The 20,083-nt window shown below is 40.0% G+C and overlaps 1 protein-coding gene and 1 long non-coding RNA gene across 2 annotated transcripts in view; both read left to right on the forward strand.

The window, feature by feature from the left end:
• LOC140469549 (uncharacterized) overlaps positions 1 to 8,061 on the forward strand; it is a 160,504-nt gene extending 152,443 nt beyond the window's left edge. Inside the window, exon 3 of the long non-coding RNA XR_011956148.1 lies at positions 902 to 8,061. This is a non-coding gene — a long non-coding RNA (uncharacterized lncRNA). The remainder of the gene's footprint in view (positions 1 to 901) is intronic.
• A 4,132-nt stretch (positions 8,062 to 12,193) lies between these two features.
• The window catches only part of LOC140469367 (olfactomedin-like protein 2A), a 70,533-nt gene continuing 62,643 nt past the window's right edge, over positions 12,194 to 20,083 (forward strand). Inside the window, exon 1 of the mRNA XM_072565816.1 lies at positions 12,194 to 14,300. Coding sequence (XP_072421917.1) covers positions 14,232 to 14,300 — 69 coding nt within the window. The 5' untranslated portion in view covers positions 12,194 to 14,231. The remainder of the gene's footprint in view (positions 14,301 to 20,083) is intronic.

The raw sequence follows: 20,083 nt of genomic DNA on the forward strand, positions 1-20,083 counted from the left end.
AAAGAAGATTACAATGGGATCTTGATCAGATGGGCCAATGGCTGAGGAGTGGCAGATGGAGTTCAATTTAGATAAATGGGAGGTGCTGTATTTTGGAAAAGCAAATCAGAGCAGGACTTATACACTTAATGGTAAGGTCCTAGGGAGTGTTGCTGAACAAAGAGACCTTGGAGTGTAGGTTCATAGTTCATTGAAAGTAGAGTTGCAGGTAGATAGGATAGTGAAGAAGATGTTTGGTATGCTTTCCTTTATTGGTCAGAGTATTGAGTACAGGAGTTGGAAGGTCATGTTATGGCTGTACAGGACATTGGTTAGGCCACTTTTGGAATATTGCATGAAGTCTGGTCTCCTTCCTAACAGAATGTAGTGAAATTTGAAAGGGTTCAGAGAAGATTTACAAGGATGTTGCCAGGGTAGGAAGATTTGAGCCAAAAGGGGAGGCTGAATAGGCTGCGGCTGTTTTCCCTGGAACGTCAGAGACTGAGCAATGACGTTACAGAGGTTTATAAAATCATGAGGGGCATAGATGGGGTAAATAGACAATGTCTTTTCCCTGGGGAGGGGGAGTCCCGAACTAGAGGGCATAGGTTTAGGGTGAGAAAGGAAAGATATAAAAGGAACCTAAGGGGCAACTTTTTCACGCAGAGGGTGGTATGTGAATGGAATGAGCTGCCAAAGGAAGTGGTGGAGGCTGGTACAACTGCAACATTTAAAAAATATCTGGATGGGTATATGCAGAGGAAGGATTTGGAGGGATATGAGCCAAGTGCTAACAAATGGGACTAGATTATGTTGGGATATCTGGTTGGCATGGACGAGTTGGACCAAAGGGTTTGTTTCCATACTGTACATCTCCATGACTATCTGTGACTAACACCTCATTCCTGATATTTCTCTACAGATCAGTATTTTCATGCCAGATGTTTGACCAACTTAATCCACCAGCTGCATTAGCTCTGCTAAGCTGAGATGGAGGAAGAGGAAAAGAAGAAGAAATGGCCAGTGCCAGCAGAACCTGAGACATGAGGATTAGAGGGTTGGAGCTGTGGATGAACATGCAATGTCTGAAGAAGGGAACCAGAGGGTCTTCAAGCAATGTACTCATAATGGGTGTACAGAAGGCATTGCAGGTCCCTGTAAATAGGTGAAAGGCAGCACCTACAATGACTTCACATGACGAGGGATGCTAAGAACTCCATGTGCCACCTTCTACAGGTTATTCTGTAGTTGGGACGCAGTGCAAACCTCAGGCCCTGAAGATCATAATGGCACTGAGCCCCCTCGCCATAAGCTCCTTTCAAACCTAAATTGGGGACATGTGTGGCATCTCCAGTCAATAGCCCCACAAGCTAATTTATGAATTCACCAGTGCTCTTTACAGTTTTTCCAGTTCACCATGGCCCAGATAGCCGTCCAATTTGTAGCTATCTCTGGGTTTGCTCACATGCAGTGGTTCATTGACTGCACATATATGTTGCACTCAGAGCTCCATGGCATCATCCAGCCAAATCCTTGGTCAGGAAGGACATTTTCTCTCTCAATGTCCAACTTGTTTGTGACCTCAGGCAGCAATTCCTGCAGGGGAGAAGACAAGAGAATGGGATTAAGAAACCTATCAGCCATGATTGAATAGTAGTGGGTGTAGGACTACCTCAAGTCCTGAAGAAGGGTTATACCCGAAACGTCGACTTCTCCACCTCCTGATGCTGCCCAGTTTATTGCATTCTCCCAGCCTCCTGCCTGTCTGCTTTGAATTCCAGCACCTGCAGTTTTTTTGTCTCTAACCATGATTGAATAGTGGAGCAGACTCACAGGGCCAGTGGCCTAATTTTGCTCATTATGTTATGCTCTTAGGTTGTGGTGGCTAGGCCAGCATTTATTGCCCATCCCTAATTGCCCAGCTTGGCTTCAGCTGCCAATAAGGGACCAAGACTACCTGTCAGTAAGAAAAGGAAGATTACGCAACGTTCTCAGAATATTGAATATTAGGAATAGCTTACTGACTATTTTGCTGATTGATTTAGATAACTTTGGTGGGCATTCTCTGGTGTCTGGAGCTTAGAGGGCTGTGGTCTGTTGGGTTCTTCTGAGCAGATGAAGGCATTTGGGTCTCTGGCAGAGGGAAGCTGGAGTGACAGGGATTCTCTGGAGTGTCTTGAGGAGACTGTCCTTGGGTGCCTGTCTGTTGCTTCTCCTTCCTGTCAGTACACAACAATACTTCCTCACTCTTTTAGGGGGGAGACACCTGAAGGGAGCTAAACTGATTGCAGACTCCTCATCTATACTGGACTCAACAGAAACCTATTCTCCAGCAATCCTCCCATTGTTAGATCCTCAAGTCCAATGGACCACAAGACACATGAGCAGAAGTAGGCCATTCAGCCCGTATAATCTGCTCCACCTTTCAATGAGATCATGGTTACCCAATAATCCTCAATTCCACTTTCATACCTTTCCCTATAACCCTTGGAACCTTTACTGATTCAACTCTATCTCAGCCTTGAATATACTTAACAACAAAACCTTGACAGCCCTCTATGATAAAGAATTCCACAGATTCATTACCCTGTGAGAGAAGAAATTCCTCCTCTTTTAGTTTTAAATTTGTGTCCCTTTATTCTGAGATTATGTCTTCTGGTCCTAAACTCTTCCACAACAGTAAACAACCTTTTGGCATCTCCCCTGTCAAGTCCCCTAAGAATGCTGTATGTGTCAATAATATCACTTTTCATTCTTCTAAATTACAATGAGTTTAGGCCCAGCCTACTCACATCTTCTCATGAGACAGACCCTCTATACCTGGTATTAACCTAGTGAATCTTTTCTAGAATGCCATCAATAACAGTATATCTTTCTCTTGATAAGAGAGCCAAAACTATTCCTAGTATTCCAGTCATAGTTTAACAGTGCCTTGTTTTTTTAAAAAAGTAATTCATCGGATGGGGTGTCACTATTGCCCATCCTAGAGGGCAGTTAAGAGTCAACCACATTGCTGTGGATCTGAAGACACGTGTAGTCCAGGCAAGGATGGCACATTCTCTCTCCTAAAGTGAACCAGATGGGTTTTTCCCCTGCCAATCAACAATGGATTGATTGTCATCTTTAAATTTTTAATTCCAGATTTTTGTTGAATTCAAATTCCACCATTTGCCATGGTAGGATTTGAACTCAGGTCCCCAGATCATTAGCTAGCTGGGTTTATGATTAATAGTACAATGAAAATACTATTAAGCCATCATTTCCCCTTGTTAGATTACCTCCCCCTAATTAGACCCTACTTAAGTGTCCTTTAGATGGGAGTGGAAGGGGATGCTTTTCTTTGGCCTGGCTTGGGAGTATGATCTGGAGACTACATGGAAAGCAACGCAAATAATTGTTTGTATAGTTTTAACAAAATCTCCCCTCTTTTATTTTCCATTTCCTTTGAAATAAAAGCCAGCATCCCATTTGTTTTGCCTATTACCTACTGAATGCAAGCTTCTGTGTTATAGGGACGAGAGCCCTCAAATTGCTTTTACTTCTTTGTTTAGCTGTGCCCATGTCTCAGTACTGTGGTCATCAGAATGTGACCCTCACCACACTTGCTATAAGTTACCCACCAAGATGAATGTCACCATGTTGATGGAGTATGAGGAGGAAGGCCTTGATGATGCATCCTCCGTGGCTTGCTCCTCAGAAATGTTGTTTAAGAGACTGGGAGATATGGGGCTGAGGGGGGGGGTGAGGTATCTTGTTTGTTTGGCCTGGCTTGGGAGTCTGATCTGAAAGCTGCATAGAAAAACACAAACATTTTTTTGTTTCATGAGCCACTACACCCAATGTTTTATTAATATGTTGATGTTTCATGTGCAGCTGGGAGTGGCCATTTGGAAATTATCTTATTAGATGGCTGTAAATATTCAAACTTCCCTCAGGACACGCATGTGTGCACGCACGCATACACACACACACACACACACAGAAATCAGTTATTTAAGAATGTAACGTCATCAAAGAGTTAAAATTTATGAAAATCATTACTGCATCAGACAATGTATGTGTCAGAGATACCTGTGAGGTGTTCATCTGGAAGTCATCTTTTTTGGTCGTGCTCTTATCCCTTGGAAGCCTTTGGTTGATAAGCATTATATATGTACATTCTCCAACTGTTGAGAGAGGGCAGTGAGTTGATGATATATGAGCTTCGGAGTATCATTGCTCCTTGTACATTTTATATATGATCCATGGCAAATATGTAAGAGGCAATACCACTGTAATGTCAGTCGTGCTACATTGATAGCCACAGTGAAGTGACAGACATTGATGCATGTGAGTCATTTGAAGAATGTTCCTAGCACCAGGTCCTGTGTGTGACAGACTTGTGTGGTTACAAGCTTACAAAGATAACTTACAGTCCTAGGGCCATGAAGTAATCCGTAGACAGTGCAGCAGGTAATTCATCCCCTTGCATCACTGTAATCAGGTTCTCTTGAGGAATCCATGGACACTGACCTCCATAGCCACCTTTCCCAGGTGCTTTCATCAGTCAGATTGCCTCCTGTTGAAACCATCATTACTTTCTTCTTATTTTTCTCACTTTTGGTTTGGAATTGTGACTTACAATTGAGAATTGAACTTTGAACAGCAGCTTGTCTTAAAAAAAAAGAACAAAAAACCGATGTTGATTTTGGGAACAGGCCTATAAAGATTAAGTATTTCTCTAAGAACACCATCAACAAACTGGCACTGAGATGTCATTATGCTCAGGGACAGGCAGCTGGTTGGGTACTGAATTGGTTAATCAAGGGAGAACTGGGGCTGGCCAACCAACGCCAGAGAATATTGAAAAAGAAAGAGATAACAAAGGGCAAACAAAGGCGATTGGGTTTTTGAGTAGGAGCAGAGTGCTGCTTCAGACACTGCAGGACTGCGTTTTTTAATTTAGTTTTTGTTCTTTACATGTTTCCCAGTTATCAATATGTTGAAAGTCCTGAAAAAAAAAACCCAGTCTGTAAGAAATAAGGAAAAGTCTTGGGAGGTCTATGAAAGCTATTTGCAGTGAGCAGTGACTTCAGAATTCAAGCAAGTTACAATCCTACATCTGATAATACAACTCATCAGATTTCATGAAGGCTTGATATTCATTGTTGAAACGATTATCAAAGTGACAACTTGTGATTTTTTTAATTTAAAAAAAGTCCCTTAACTGTGTCTATTTATCAGTTTGTGAGTAGGAATTGGTAATCAAAGGAGATTGGGTTTAGATTACAGACATTGATTATATAACATTGTAGTTCATCTGTGTTCAGCTAAAGATATATTATTAATCGTAAATTGTAAATTTTTGTTTAAATTAGAAACTTGGTGTCCAAGATCAGTTACTTGTAAAGTCCAGTTAAGAGCTATTGGGCAATTTTGAGGGTCAACCCATGTTTAAGTTTCACTATGTTGCGAGTCTGATTTGGTCTGGCTTCCTATCCCTATACCATGATAATCCCTAGACTTAGCATGAACAGCCTTCGGGAGATCTTCTAGGGAAGCATCGCTAAAATGTAATACCACTTTTTTCTGCTCTTTGACACTTTTATATGTGTGGGGAGGGGGGCGATGAATAGAGTTTGAGTGATGTTTCTGGGTTTCACATGCTGTCTGCGTGCCTTTTAAATATAGCTTTAGGACACTGGAACCAGAAGGTCCAGACAGTTTGGGGAAGAGTTAAGGGGACTGGAAGACATTCTGGCCATAAAATTGGCCATTTTATTGTGCATACATATGTAACGAGCAGAAAAGTACATTATTGTGCAAGAAAACCCAACTTGCCCCTCAGCAGAAGTACCTCCCTCTTTTAGGCCCACCTCCACACTTAACCTAAAAAAACCAGGAATCCACCCATTGGCTCTGTTTCTCTCCACAGATGCTGCCTGACCTATTAGGTTCTCTAGCCTATCTATTGTTTTATATCAGAGCTATGGGAATGATACCAAATATATATATTGGATGCATTGACCTAGGAAAGACTGGATCCAGAGCATAAGTCTAGAACAAACAATTAGAGGCAAGACAGTGAGAGGATAATATTAGACACAGAGCTCTAAGGAAGTGGAATTCAATGAAGGTTATTGTAAGATTGAAATGACAAGAAAAGAATTTGAAGGAGATACAAATGTAGGAAAGGAAGTAATATGGATGGGGATAGTAAAAGATGTGAGATTAGATTAGATTTCATTTTTGTTATTGTCACATGCACCTAGGTACAGTGAAACGTTTTATTTCGCAAGCAGTACAGGCAGATTATACAATACAAAGTGCATAAGGGTAATAGAACAGAGTGAGGAGCACAATGTTACAGCTGCAGAGAAATAAAAGCAAACATTGGATGAAGAACGAAGAAAACACATAGACAAGATGAAAACAGCAGATGTGGCATTACATATTCTTTTTGTCTCATTCACAAATGCACAAGATCTTCACAAAAATGAAAATTATAGTGAATTTAATTTTTAGGGGCTGAAATTGAAGATATGTCTGTTCATTTCCTGCACTTCATTACAATGGTGATTGGATTGATTTCCTGGAGAATAGGAAATGTGATTTAAGTTTGTGGGATTGGTTCCAAGCACTATCATCACTGAGCATAATTACAACTAAGTCTGAAAGAAGGGAATGGCAGACCGATAACTGCAGGGAGGAGAGTGGGGAACAGGAATCCGAGGGAAGGGAGTGTCAGGTTAAAAGTGTGAATTACGGCTGCGGTAGGGTGGAAGTTAAAAAGAGTGAAGAAACAGACTGATAGCTGAGAGAGGGAAATGGCATATCAGAATAAAAAAGGAGCAAGCTATTATTGCACCTTAAGACAATGAAGAGCAAGTTGGAACATGAGAAAGTTTAGATCAAGAGAACATTATTTGCTCCATCAAGAGATCATTTTTAAGTAGCTCCTTGCAGTTTCTTTCACAATCAAAATTAATGCAACCAAATCACTCCAAACAACACTAGCTCAATATACTGATGACCTGAAACTTTAACCCTTTCCTTCTCTTCACAGGTGCTCCCTAACCTGCTGAGTGTTTGTGCCATTTTCTTTTTAATTAAAACAAAATCTTTGCAATTTGGGTATTCTTTTTGCAAATATGTTATTAATCTCTCTTACATGTTCCCAAGGCATACACAATCACAGGTGACATGAATAAACAAATTAATTGTACTTCACCTAATCACCAGATGATATACTGGAGAGCTTTGAGCATTTATCAAACCCTTATGATCAAGTTTTGTTCCTGCTTGGTTACTCCCCCTTGTGACAAAACCAAGATCAGGAACATACGCTGTATTATGGCTATGACTCTATGTACTTCACTGTTGTTAAATACGTTAAAAACGATATCACCATCAAAATTTTGAAAATTATTCTCATGTTTGTAGCATTCAAAGAGAAAACAAATTGCCTCATTTGTTCGCTCAGTTAGCCAGACAGCTGATTTGTAATATAGAGCTGATACTAAAAGGGTGGGTTCAAACCCTGTACCAGCTGCAATAACATAGAAGGTTGTTCTTCTTAACCACTCCCCTTAGTTTACAACCACCACCAGTCATCTCTCTATTATGACAAGTTTACATTTCATACTTTCCATGAAAAACAATGAACCATACAGACAAGATCATTTCAAGCTCTTTCGGGATTTGCATGTGAATATCCATTTGATTCTAAGATTTAGTTACTTTTGTAAGTGGCCCAACATAACAAATTAAATATACCATATAAAAACATTGCTTAATTGAAACAACAATGTTATAATTATTTATTAAGAGAGTTATAACTTCGAATTCTTTATTATTGACATTCATTATTAAACATCAGCATTCAAAACTTTCAAAAGTCTTTTATATTCTTCCTGCCAAACTGAACAACTTCACCTGTTCCCACATTATATTTGGTGAATATTTATTCTGAAATCAATCACTACAACCATTATAACTAGTTATTATCTCTTTACTGTTTGTGAGAAACTGCTTTGTGGAAATTGGCTGCCAAGTTTTTTACAGCACTTCATTGGCTATAAAGTATTTTGAAGGAGAGGACAACTGCCATTGAGACAGATCCAAAAAATTAGGAAACACTCTGTATTAAAGGTACCTTTTCATATGAAACACACTTGCAGTAAAAAGAAAGATGACTACCCAGGGAATTCAGCAGCTGGAAGAATGAAGTCATAGAAGACGACAGCGACTGTGTGGTTTTGAAATTAAGTTGATGTAATTTTAATAAGTGCCTTATTGGAACAGTATCATGCTATAGAGTTGGAGGCAGGTAATAAACAGTTAAGGGAAAGGAGGGCTTAGAGTTGTGAATAGTTGCTGTTTAAAATTCATGTTTAAAATTCATTTGGGTGGCACCGTGGTTAGCACTGCTGCCTCACAGAGCCAGAGACCTGGGTTCAATTCCCACCTCAGGAAACTACCTGTGTAGAGTTTGCACATTCTCCCCATGTCTGTGTGGGTTTCCTCCCACAGTCCAAAAATGTGCAGGTTAGGTGAATTGGCCATCTTAAATTGCCTGTAGTGTTAGGTGTAGGGGTGTGGGAATCTAATCTAATTCATTTTAAAACTCTAATTAGATTAGATTACTTACAGTGTGGAAACAGGCCCTTCAGCCCCACAAGTCCACACCGACCCTCTGAAGAGCAACCCACCCTCTTCTGACTAATGCACCTATCACTATGGGCAATTTAGAATAGACAATTCACCTGACCTGCACATCTTTGGATTATGGGAGGAAACCAGAGCAAACCCACACAGACACTGGGAGAATGTGCAAACTCCATGCAGACAGTCACCCGAGGGTGGAATTGAACATGGGACCCTGGTGCTGTGAGGCAGCAGTGCTAACCACTGAGCCACCGTGCCACCCTTAGATGTTATTTTCCTTATATAATGGAATTTGGGAGTTCTCTGTCACTCGTATTTTAACAGATTATGAGGCGAGGTGAGTTTTTCTGGGTGTTTGGTTTTACTAATGGAGGCATTTACTGCTGGGTTCCTAGAGCTATATTTAAAAGGCACACAGATAGCACTTTATTCTCTGAAACCCAGAAACATCAGTCAAAAGTCCTCCCCACCTTACTCCTGCATATATCCTCATATTGCTGCAAAAACCTTCCAACTGTGTTCTTTGCTCCTGAGACAGTACACTAACCTAGCCCACTCCTCAAAGATTTCCTCAATACTTAACATAGTTTGGATTGATTTCTCACTCTGTGGGACAGTAACTAACACCTGTTTCTCCAGTTCCCTGTCTCTATTATAATAAGATTTCAACTTGTTTACATGACATACTCGATACAGTTTTTTTCTATCTGGCATCTTTACCAGATAGTTCACCTGACTCAATTTTTTCTCAATTTGATAGGGACCACGAAATCTGGCTTTGAAGGGACCTCCTACCACTGGTAACAATACTAATACATCATCCCTATGAGAAAATGCCCTAATTTTAGAGTTTTTATCTGTCACTTGCTTCATTCTCTGCTGTACGTCCCTCGTCCTGATTTGGGTCTCCAACCTGATTTACACAGGGAAACGCTAAATTTCTGTCCATCTATTCCACAAATAACCACTTTCTTGGGTAACATGTCAAAAAGAGTACAAATACATTTATCTCTTGCTATTACAGACTGATTAGATCCCGTATGTCTTAAACTTGTAACTTCTTTCCCTTCTCCCCTTTTTCTTCCTGAGTAAAGTTTACCCACAGAAATGAAGTCTTTATAGAGATCAGGCACTAACTCAATACCCAGCCCTTGCCTAGGCTGTGGAGTCTCCTGCAGCTCAACTTTTCTTTGGGCATTCCTTTACTACTTTCACTAATCCCACTGGCTTAGCCTCTTTTATCACATCTTTTCCCACAGTGCCTTTCTTCAATGACTAGCACTCTGACTTTACATGCCCCACCTTACCACAGGGAAGCACAGGGTGGCAAGTGGCTCAGTGGTTAGCACTGCTGCCTCACAGGGACCTGGGTTCAATTCCTGTCTCAGGCGACTGTCGGTGTGGAGTTTGCACATTCTCCCCGTGTCTGCGTGGGTTTTCTCCAGGTGCTCTGGTTTCCTTCCACAGTCCAAAATGTGCAGGTTAGGTGAATTGGCTATACTAAATTGCCCATAATGTTAGATGCATTAGTCAGGAGTAAATGTAGGGTAGGGGAATGGATCTGGGTGGGTTGCTCTTTGGAGGGTCATGTTGGGCTGAAGGGCCTGTTTCCACACTGTAGGGAATCTAGTCTTTCACCTCAGGTGTTTTGTAGTGCAGGATCTCCCCTTCTCATAATTTCTATCCCTCACAGGCGTAAATTCCTGCCAAAAGCTAAAAATTTTGCCTTATACACCAATGTATAGTCAGCTGCCATTTCTGCCGCTCTTCTAACTTCTTGAACTTTCTGATTCATATCATCTCTGGAAATGAGTTTTTAAACTCCCCCAGCAGAATAATCTCTCTTAGGGCTTCACTGGTCTTATGTACTTTTAAAGCCCGCACCCAGCTATCAAAATTACTATGTTTAAGTCTTTCAAACTCAACATAAGTCTGACCTGATTCCTTCTTTATATTTCTGAACAGCTGTCTACACACTTCTGGTGCCAATTCATAAGCTCCGAAAATACCTTTTGACATCTACATAAACTCTTGAACCCTTATCTGACAGCACTGCAAATACCTCACTAGCTCTGCCTACCAGCTTAGTCTCTACTAGCATTACCGACAAGCTCTGGCCACTGCATCTGCCTAGCCAATTTTTCAAATGGAATAAAGGTTTGAACATCTTTCTCATCAAAATGTGGCAATGTTTTAATATGTCTGTATACATCACTACCATCTCTCTTCATCTCCATCCTGTTAACTTGACTTTCTTGACTAGTTGGCAACTTCTGAAATTCAAATTCTTTCTTTCTCTTTTTGCTCAGCTAAGAACCTTCTCTTCCTTTCTTTTTCCTCTCTCTCTCTATCTTTCTTCTCTCCCTCTCTCTTTCTCTTTCACTCTCTCTCTCTCTTTTTGTTTTTCTTCTAACATGACTCTTCTCTCCCTTTCTTTACCTTCTAACTCCATTCACCTCAATTTCAATTTAAGATTTTCTAACTCTTGTCTGTTTCTCTGATACACCTAAGTGCTTGACCATTATAATTTCATCTTTCGTTTTGTCCCTGGTTAAACCCAACTCTAACCTATTTGTTAATTCTAAAAGTATGTCCTTCCTCTGTCTTCCTAAATTTTCTTGGCAAATTTGGGAAGCATCTTCAAACCCCAGAACCTCTTTAGCAATGTTAAGAGCCATTTCACTCACTTTTAATTTAACCAACCACAAGTAAATGAAATTAAACAAGTAGTCTTACCTAAGTTTTATTTTAAGATCTAGGACATTAATTGGCAAGTGTTTAAATCTGTTGAGACCTTTTGTACCCCAAATTTGTTCAAATCTCAGACTGGATCAATCTAAACCTGTCTAAATCTATCCAAATCCCAAATGAGCCCCCAAACTGTTAACGAACCCTTCTGTTAATGAAACCAAAGACCAGAAAAGCTCACCTCGCCTCGTAATCTGTTAAAATATGAATGACAGAGAACTCTCAAATTCCACTGCTTAAAGAAAATAGCATCAATTTATTTTTTAACTCTTAAAGTAAACATTAAACAGCAACTACTCACAATTCTAAGTCGCCGTTTATGTTACCTACTTATTACCTGGCTCCAATTCTATAGCAATATGCTGTTCCAATAAGACACTTATTAAAGTTACATCAACTTAATTTCAAAATCACACAGGCACTGTCATCTTCTGTGACTTCACTCTTCTGGCTGCTGAATTTCCTGGGTCATCTTCTTTCTTTTTAATGCGAGTATGTTTCATATGAAAAGGTATCTTTGATACAGAGTGTTTCCTAATTTCTTGGATCTATCTTGATAGCAGTCGTTCTCTCTCCAATTTTCAAAACATCCACATTTTTATATCCCCAACATTGGATCATCTAATTGGTTTGACATTGGCAAAACAATAAATTCAAACTCAATTGGGTTTTAGTATCCTGGGGCATGACTTAAACTGATTAGTTAATTTTGAGTTGTTGTCAAAACAGCAACGAAAGCTCAGGTATCCATTTCACAGCCAAATGCTATATATTATTTATAATTATCATTATATTAATTACAAAACAATGATAACAAGATTTTATGGTGTAAGTTAAAATGGTTAAACTATTAGCTTTCTTACACTCCTTTGATGTATCAGATCCCTCATCCTTAGAGGTGGCACTTAGCAGAAGCTCTGCCCATATTCATTTGGTTGTCTGTTTGTCATTGGTGCCTGTGGAAGAGAAAGAATTACTTGGTGAAGATGCACGGTCCTTATGTCAATGAATGTGTGAAACTGCTTGCATATCTGAGAAGAGTAGGCTGCAGTGTTCCTTGCTGGACTTTCTTCCTATTCCAATTGCTCAGGGAGCGGTAAATGGGGTCTAAGTCAATGTGTTTGTTGATAGAGTTCCGGTTGGAATGCCATGCTTCTAGGAATTCTCGTGTGTGGCTTGTGCATTTTGTGGCACAAAACTAGTAGTAAAACATCATGAGATGTAAGTGTGTTGCACAAGTCTAACAAGTGGTGTGGACAATGTGTGGTTGTTACCTACCAGCTCTCTGCCTGCTTCTCTTGAGGGGTAAGGGATGCAGATATCCGACACTCCTCTGTTAGTCTGGGGTCCCTCTTCCTTGTAATTGTCAGCTTCTCCTGCAATGAAATATACAAAATCAGAATTGCTGGAAAAACTTTGTCAGTCTGGCAGCATATGTGAAGAGAAAGCAGATTTAATATTTCAGGTCCAGTGACCCTTCTTCAGAACACAAATGAAGGAAGATGATTGGATGTGATGGGAATGGGTGTGTGGGTACTTTCTAATGGTCTGGCATCTCTCCCCATCTCGGGAAATTGACAGAAGATGGCAAGCTCTTCTATGTCCAACTTTCACTTCCTTCAATAATCCTGAATGTAAGTCATTTGGAACAAGTGACTCATCCATTCTACAGTATTTCTTCCCTTGTGCCTTCAGACATCTTGTGTAAATCAATCTTTTTGTCCATGCTTTTAATCACATCATAAAACCCATCTGAATCACTCATGTCCTTGAGGGAAGGAAACTGCCACCCTTATCTGGTCTTCCCCACATGTGGCTCCAGACCCACAGCAGTGTGGTTGACTTAATGATGGGCAATAAATGCTGGCCTCGCCATTGATGCCCTCATCTCGTGAATGAATAAAAACAATCTTTAACTCTCTGCGAAGAATCGGATATGGATTTGCCAAACTGACCGTTCGCTTTATTGCGATGTTATATAAATGCAAATCATTTATTGTAACAACGAGGTCATTTTTTTTCCAATGCGTCCATCACCCTTCCAATTTCAGCGGTGACAGTATAATCTTATCCCTCATTGATAATGTCAGCATTTTAAATTCACGTTCACGGAATGTAAATGTGCCCGGTTTGATTGTCCATACAGCCATTGAGTCTGAACCGACCTTCGAAGAGTATGCCGTCATGACCAAAACTGTCAATTGAAATAAAGGATGTAGTCATGGTTTAGATCAAAAGTTTAATTGAATGTAAAATATATTTCTGCTTCGGCACCTCGGGAAAGGGGCTATCTCGCCAATAGATGGCGCAGTCACATCAGAAAAGACATAGAAGAACTGCGATTCGTTTCAACGCTGTTGGTAAATGAGGAATGGACACATGCACGTATTATCTTTCGTTTTAAATTCCTTTGGCTCAACTGAACACAATGTGAAGTGAGCGGATACAATAATAGTATGTTAATTTTATATTCAAATGAAACTTTTTATGTGACATTTATTTGCCAGTAAATGTTTGTTTTGGAGACTTCAACAACTTCAGTGATCATTCTGCGTGGACACTGGGTTGGTACAATCTGCAGTTGGTAGTCATTATTGTCCCTCCCTCGCATTCAATACACACTGGAAATTTAAAAAAAAATCCTGACTACGAGTAAGCCGAAAGCTGCACTGCACAGCCGCAGTTACCCAGTTTCAGGGAAGGGTTGAAGGCGAGACTTTGGAGATCCTGAGAAGAGATCTTTCTTCTTCAAAGATTTTAGTGACTTTATAAGCACTGTCACCGAATTCTTGCTGATGGTACAGTATTTCTGCTCAGATTGCTCCCTCCAAATAACGAAAACATAAGAGGCATTTAAAATGTGGAGACTTCCCAAATATATTCTTTCTCTTTTTATCCTAACACGAGCAGTTAATGCAACCAGTAAGGTAAGTTTTTATGTTTTGAATAATTGTTGATCATTTAAATGCTTTTAAATTTCATTTCTATTGTAAGTTCTCTTTATTTCAAAATAATTGCATTGTTGAGCAAACTTTTATTTTGGAACAGGTCTTTTTGAAGTGTTTCTGCAGTGTCACAAGGATCCAGGATAAGACTGGGTCATTTGATTATCAGGCTCACACTGCAAACATTCCCTAACATATGGTTCATGCAAGTAGTTTACAAAACTACTAATTTACAAAAGTAAATTACCTGAATGTCCAACGTTGACATTATATACAGCGCAAAGCAGCTATGTTTCCATCAATTCTGTATGTTATTTGTCATATTTCAAGTTGCAGTCAGTATTCACAGTGTTCATTGCATGCCAAACATATCACTCGCGGATTTTTTTTTCACAGCTTCCGATCACTGTCGTTGAAGACTTTTAGGTAATGGCCTTTTCCCATTGTTTATTAGAACTTGGTCAAATACAGAACTCAACATTTAAGTTAGTATACGAAGTTCTGAGAGTTCCCTCTGAACATCTGGGTTGGATTCAGATCGGTGAAGTCACCGTGGACAGTTCAGGATAACCGTGCAATGTTGTTTCACAACGCATGGCTTTTTCAGAAATTTTGTTTCCAATTAATATGCTAAGTGCTCCAATTGGATTTGTTTTGATAATCGAAGTAGCTACACTTTTCTTCAATGCGAACAAAACATGGGTATATAATTTCTTGAAACTTAAAAGTGGAACCGACTGTTCCAAAATGAAAACTGTTGTATTTGAGAAGGGGCAACTGCTATTTATCACTATTTTTAATTTTTAACAGTGTAGATTAATGCGCCATCAACACCTGGAAACGCATGTTACTTTGAGTGCAAAGTTTTTTTTTCAAATACTGATTAGTTTTTTTTCTTTTTAGCATTTCTATTATTTTCAGATTTTCAGTATTCACTTTTTTAACTTAGTCAAGATCTTATTCAAATAAATCTAATAGAAGATTGTAAGTCGGGACAGTTCAAATTATTGTTTTTTTTTTATAAGATCCTTCAGCAATGATTTGGAGCAATGAAGGGCTTTTGCCCGAAACGTCGATTTTGCTGCTCGTTGGATGCTGCCTGAACTGCTGTGCTCTTCCAGCACCACTAATCCAGTATTTGCTTTCCAGCATCTGCAGTCATTGTTTTTACCTCAATGATTTGGAGTATTCAGTCATACCTATGTATTTCCACACACTCAGAATATATATCATGTAATATATCATATTTCCAGGGTCTTTTGATCATAAACTGTAAATACTGCAATAATTGAATAAATATGATGGTTTCCAAAGTTTCATATAAATGTTAGAGATGTCATATATTTTCCATGTTGATACAGTGATACCCAATTAAAATATGAGGATACAAATTAGACTGTAAAGAATAACCCTCCCCACCCCTCAAGATAGTAATTGATTTCCAACCCCAAGTCTGCTTTGTTGCCTAATTCCTATATCCATTGATTCTCTTAGAATTAAAAAAAATCAATTGATCTTAGCCTTGAAAATACTCAATGGTAGAAAATAAAGTTCACAGCCTTCCAGGTTAAAGCATTCTAAAGGTTCACAAGGCTCTAAGTAAAAATGTACTCGGAGAAAGTGAGGACTGCAGATGCTCGGGATCAGAGCTTAAAAATGTGTTGCTGGAAAAGCGCAGCAGGTCAGGCAGCATCAAAGGAGAAGGAGGATCGACGTTTCGGGCATAAGCCCTTCTTCAGGAATGAGGGTGTGCCAAGCTGGCTAAGATAAAAGGTAGGGAGGAGGGACTTGGGGGAGAGGCGTTGGGAATGCGATAGGTGGAAGGAGGTTAAGGTGAGGGTGATAGGCCGGAGAGGGGGTTGGGGCGGAGAGGTCGGGAAGAAGATTGCAGGTCAAGAAGGCGGTGCTAAGTCTGAGGGTTGGGACTGAGAAAAGATGGGGGGAGGGGAAATGAGGAAGCTGGAGAAATCTGCATTCATCCCTTGTGGTTGGAGGGTTCCTAGGCGGAAGATGAGTTGCTCTTCCTCCAGGCGTCGTGTTGCCATGGTCTGGCGATGGAGGCGGCCAAGGACCTGCATGTCCTTGGTGGAGTGGGAGGGGGAGTTAAAGTGTTCAGCCACGGGGCGGTTGGGTTGGCTGGTGCGGGTGTCCCAGAGGTGTTCTCTGAAACGTTCCGCAAGTAGGCGGCCTGTCTCCCCAATGTCTGGGAGGCCACATCAGGTGCAGCGGATGCAGTAAATGATGCGTGTGGAGATGCAGGTGAATTTCTGATGGATATTGAAGGATCCCTTGGGGCCTTGGAGGGATGTGAGGGGGGAGGTGTGGGCGCAAATTTTGCAATTTTTGCGGTTGCAGGGGAAGGTGCCGGGAGTGGAGGTTTGGTTGATGGGGGGTGTGGATCTGACAAGGGAGTCGCGGAGGGAGTGGTTTTTCCAGAACGCTGATAGGGGTGGGGAGGGAAATTCCCAATTCCTTTGCCTTCGCCGCATCTGTTCCCAGGAGGACATTCCCAATTCCTTCGCCTTTGCCGCATCTGCTCCCAGGAGGACCAATTCCAATACTGAACAACCCAGATGGCCTCCTTCTTCAAAGACTACAATTTCCCCTCAGACATGGTCGACGATGCTCTCCACCACATCTCCTCCACTTCCCGCTCCTCCGCCCTTGAACCCCGCCCCTCCAATCACCACCAGGACAGAACCCCACTGGTCCTCACCTACCACCCCACCAACCTCCATATACACCGTATCATCCTTTGTCATTTCCGCCACCTCCAAATAGACCCCACCACCAAGGATATATTTCCCTCCCCATTCATGCCAGGAATCCATCTAGTGAATCTTTGTTGTGCTGCCTTTAAGGAAATATATCTTTCTTGGATATGAAGATAAAACTTTACAGATAAAGCTGTTTTTCCCAAGTGAAGAAAATACTTTATTTGGGGTTTTCATCAATATAGTTCTTTCTCATTTTCTTAAACCAAGGTCAATGATAGTCTTTAGAGTTACAAGATAGCTGATAACAGTGTAGTGAACATGAGATAAAAATGCACAGGGATGAAACAAAATGCTATCCTCACAATGATTCATAATATAACATTTAATTACTTTGTTACATTACTTTGGATAATAAATGTTTTATAAATCTGATTTCTGCATGGGTTTTAATCTAAAAGAGGTAGAAATTGTTTTTTGTAAGGGTTTTGCTCAGTGCTTCAAATGTTGAATGCCAGGTAGTTGAAAAGTATAAATAGAAAATGTATTGATTTGGAATCATTTAAAACAATCTGGTGATGCAAAGCATTCATCTTACAATAATATACAATGCTTAGATTTAGTCCCCAGGGTTAGTAGAATGAAGACAATCTATTTGCTATATTTAAAAGTGATTAAAGGATTTGAAAGGGTAGATTGAGTCAGGCCATCTCCTCTGGTGAGCAAGTCCAGAAGAACTATGCATAATATTAAAATTTGAGACAGATTATCCGGAGGTGACTTCAGGGAGCACTTTTCGTGCAAAGGCAATAGAAATCTGAAACTGTGTGCTCCAAAAAGCTGCTGAAGCCATATCAGTCAGAAAGTTATCATCACAGAATGGATACTGCACAGAAGGAGGCTGTTCACTTCTTCATTGCCATGTTTTTCCTCTGAAAGAGCATCTCAAGGGCAAGTCCCATATCTGCACTAATGTTCTGGATATACCGATCAGCATGTTGATATGTTGACTTACGGTTTCAGACGTGCACAGACCTTGGATGTCTGTGCAGTATCAGAAAAACAAGGAATTAGATGCTTATCCTTTCCTTGTAGCCCAATAATTTATTTTTCTCTTCAGCTGCTTATCCAATTACTCTGAAAGCTGCAGTTAAATCTACCTCCATCACACTCCAGACAGTGCACTCCAGATCTTAACCACTTGCTATTAAAAAAACATGCCTCATATCCTGTTGCTTCTTTAGCTAATGCTCTTAAATCAGTGACTACTAGTTCTTGACCCTCTGCCAATGAGAATAATTTCTTCCATCTATTTGGTCTAAATCACTTATGATTTTGAACACATTAAATCTCCTCTTTTATTTTCTTCTCTGAGGAGATGAACTTCAGATTCTCTAGTTTATCCTTGTAACTGAAACCTCTCATTCCTGGAACAAATCTTGTAAACATTTCTGCCTACTCCATGAAGCCTTCATATCCTTACTAAAGTGCAGTGTCCAGAACTGGACACACTTCTCCAGAGGAGGCCCAACTGATAATTTATAAAAGTTAATTTTCATCATGTTCAAAACTGAAACTGATTGATTTTTATTAGACAAGAATTATGGAGCTGAGAAAATTATATAGATTTAAGATACAGAGCAGCCATCATCTACTTCAGTGATGGAACAACTATCTCAATGGCCTATTCTTCAAGTAAATGGAGCACTAAGAAAGCACTACTGCCTTTGATTCCTTGAACAGTGAGTTCCTGAAGGATAAAATGCAAAGCAGATGCCAGATATTGACCGTCAGGAATACTTGAGGGTGAATTACTTAGGTTGCTCTTGCTGAAATCCCAGAGACTAGTATTATGAACCAGGCCAGATTCCCTCAAAACATTTCAAGGAAGTAGCCCGGACCTTAACTTTGCCAGTTGTTTTCAGCAGGCATACAGCGGATATTCTAGGAGTGAATCAGCTGGTCAAACCACTTAGTTTTAAACAGAACAAAATTTATTTACAAGATTAATGAGTGAAACACAGAAAACAGAATACCAAATAACTTAACCTCTCTGAAAACCCAACAGATCATCCCAACTTAATGATGCTGTTCCAAATACTTGCAACAATCCCCATAAACATCCCTTTGGCTCAAAAGGTAAAATCAAACACAGGGTCTTACTGGATAGAAGTCAGAGAGAGTGTACCAGCCTGGACCTGCTTCTTTGGGTCAAGCAGTATTTTTCACACTACCACTAGAAACTAAACCAAACTAGAGAAAAGCTGAGCTGGGAGAACTGGCCACTCCTCTTTCATCGGACAAACCTTCTACCTGAGACAGTACCTGTTAGCTATTATCAAATTGGCCCTAAAACCCCTCACCTCCAGACTTTTCAGAGCATGTTTTGTTTATGACCTCTCTGAAAAAAAAATCCAAGGACTGTGTAACTTTGTTAAAGGAGCAGCTTCATCACATTAGTTACACAGCTGGATTGACGCTCATTTGAAGCAGGTTACCTGCTCACCCATTTAGCTATAAAAATTATAAAGAGGAAAGATAATAAAAAAATGACCGGGTCTGATGTTATTTCAGCTGTACAAAATGTGAAGATCAGTACAGATGTGAAAGATAGATTGTGTTTTAATAATGTCACTTTAAAACCAGCAACATTGTTTGAAGTATTGGAGGTTGATGGATTAATTCTAAACGCAAGATAAAAACAATCTTTGTTCTTCTGTCACAAGTATAACATCAACAAAGCAAGTTAATCTTCAAAGTCTTGAATTATTTGCACTTTTAGTATTTCACAACTTTCACAAGATATTACATAACACATTAAGGCAACATTCATAAAAACCCAGCATGTTCCTTAGAAAGTTTAACTGTTGGCTGGAATAGTTAACCTGCTTCAGATTGTTATCATCTGGTAAGGCTTTCTAAATAAATATGTTCTAGAGATTGGCAGCAGTACAAATAGATAATTATTCAGTAGCAAAACCAAATGATTACATTTCAAAACCATCAGCACCACAGGAGGAATTTATTTGACTTTCTGCGTACAAAAATGTT

This window comes from Chiloscyllium punctatum, chromosome 49 (assembly GCF_047496795.1).
Source record: "Chiloscyllium punctatum isolate Juve2018m chromosome 49, sChiPun1.3, whole genome shotgun sequence".
In the NCBI taxonomy this organism is placed as follows: domain Eukaryota; kingdom Metazoa; phylum Chordata; class Chondrichthyes; order Orectolobiformes; family Hemiscylliidae; genus Chiloscyllium; species Chiloscyllium punctatum.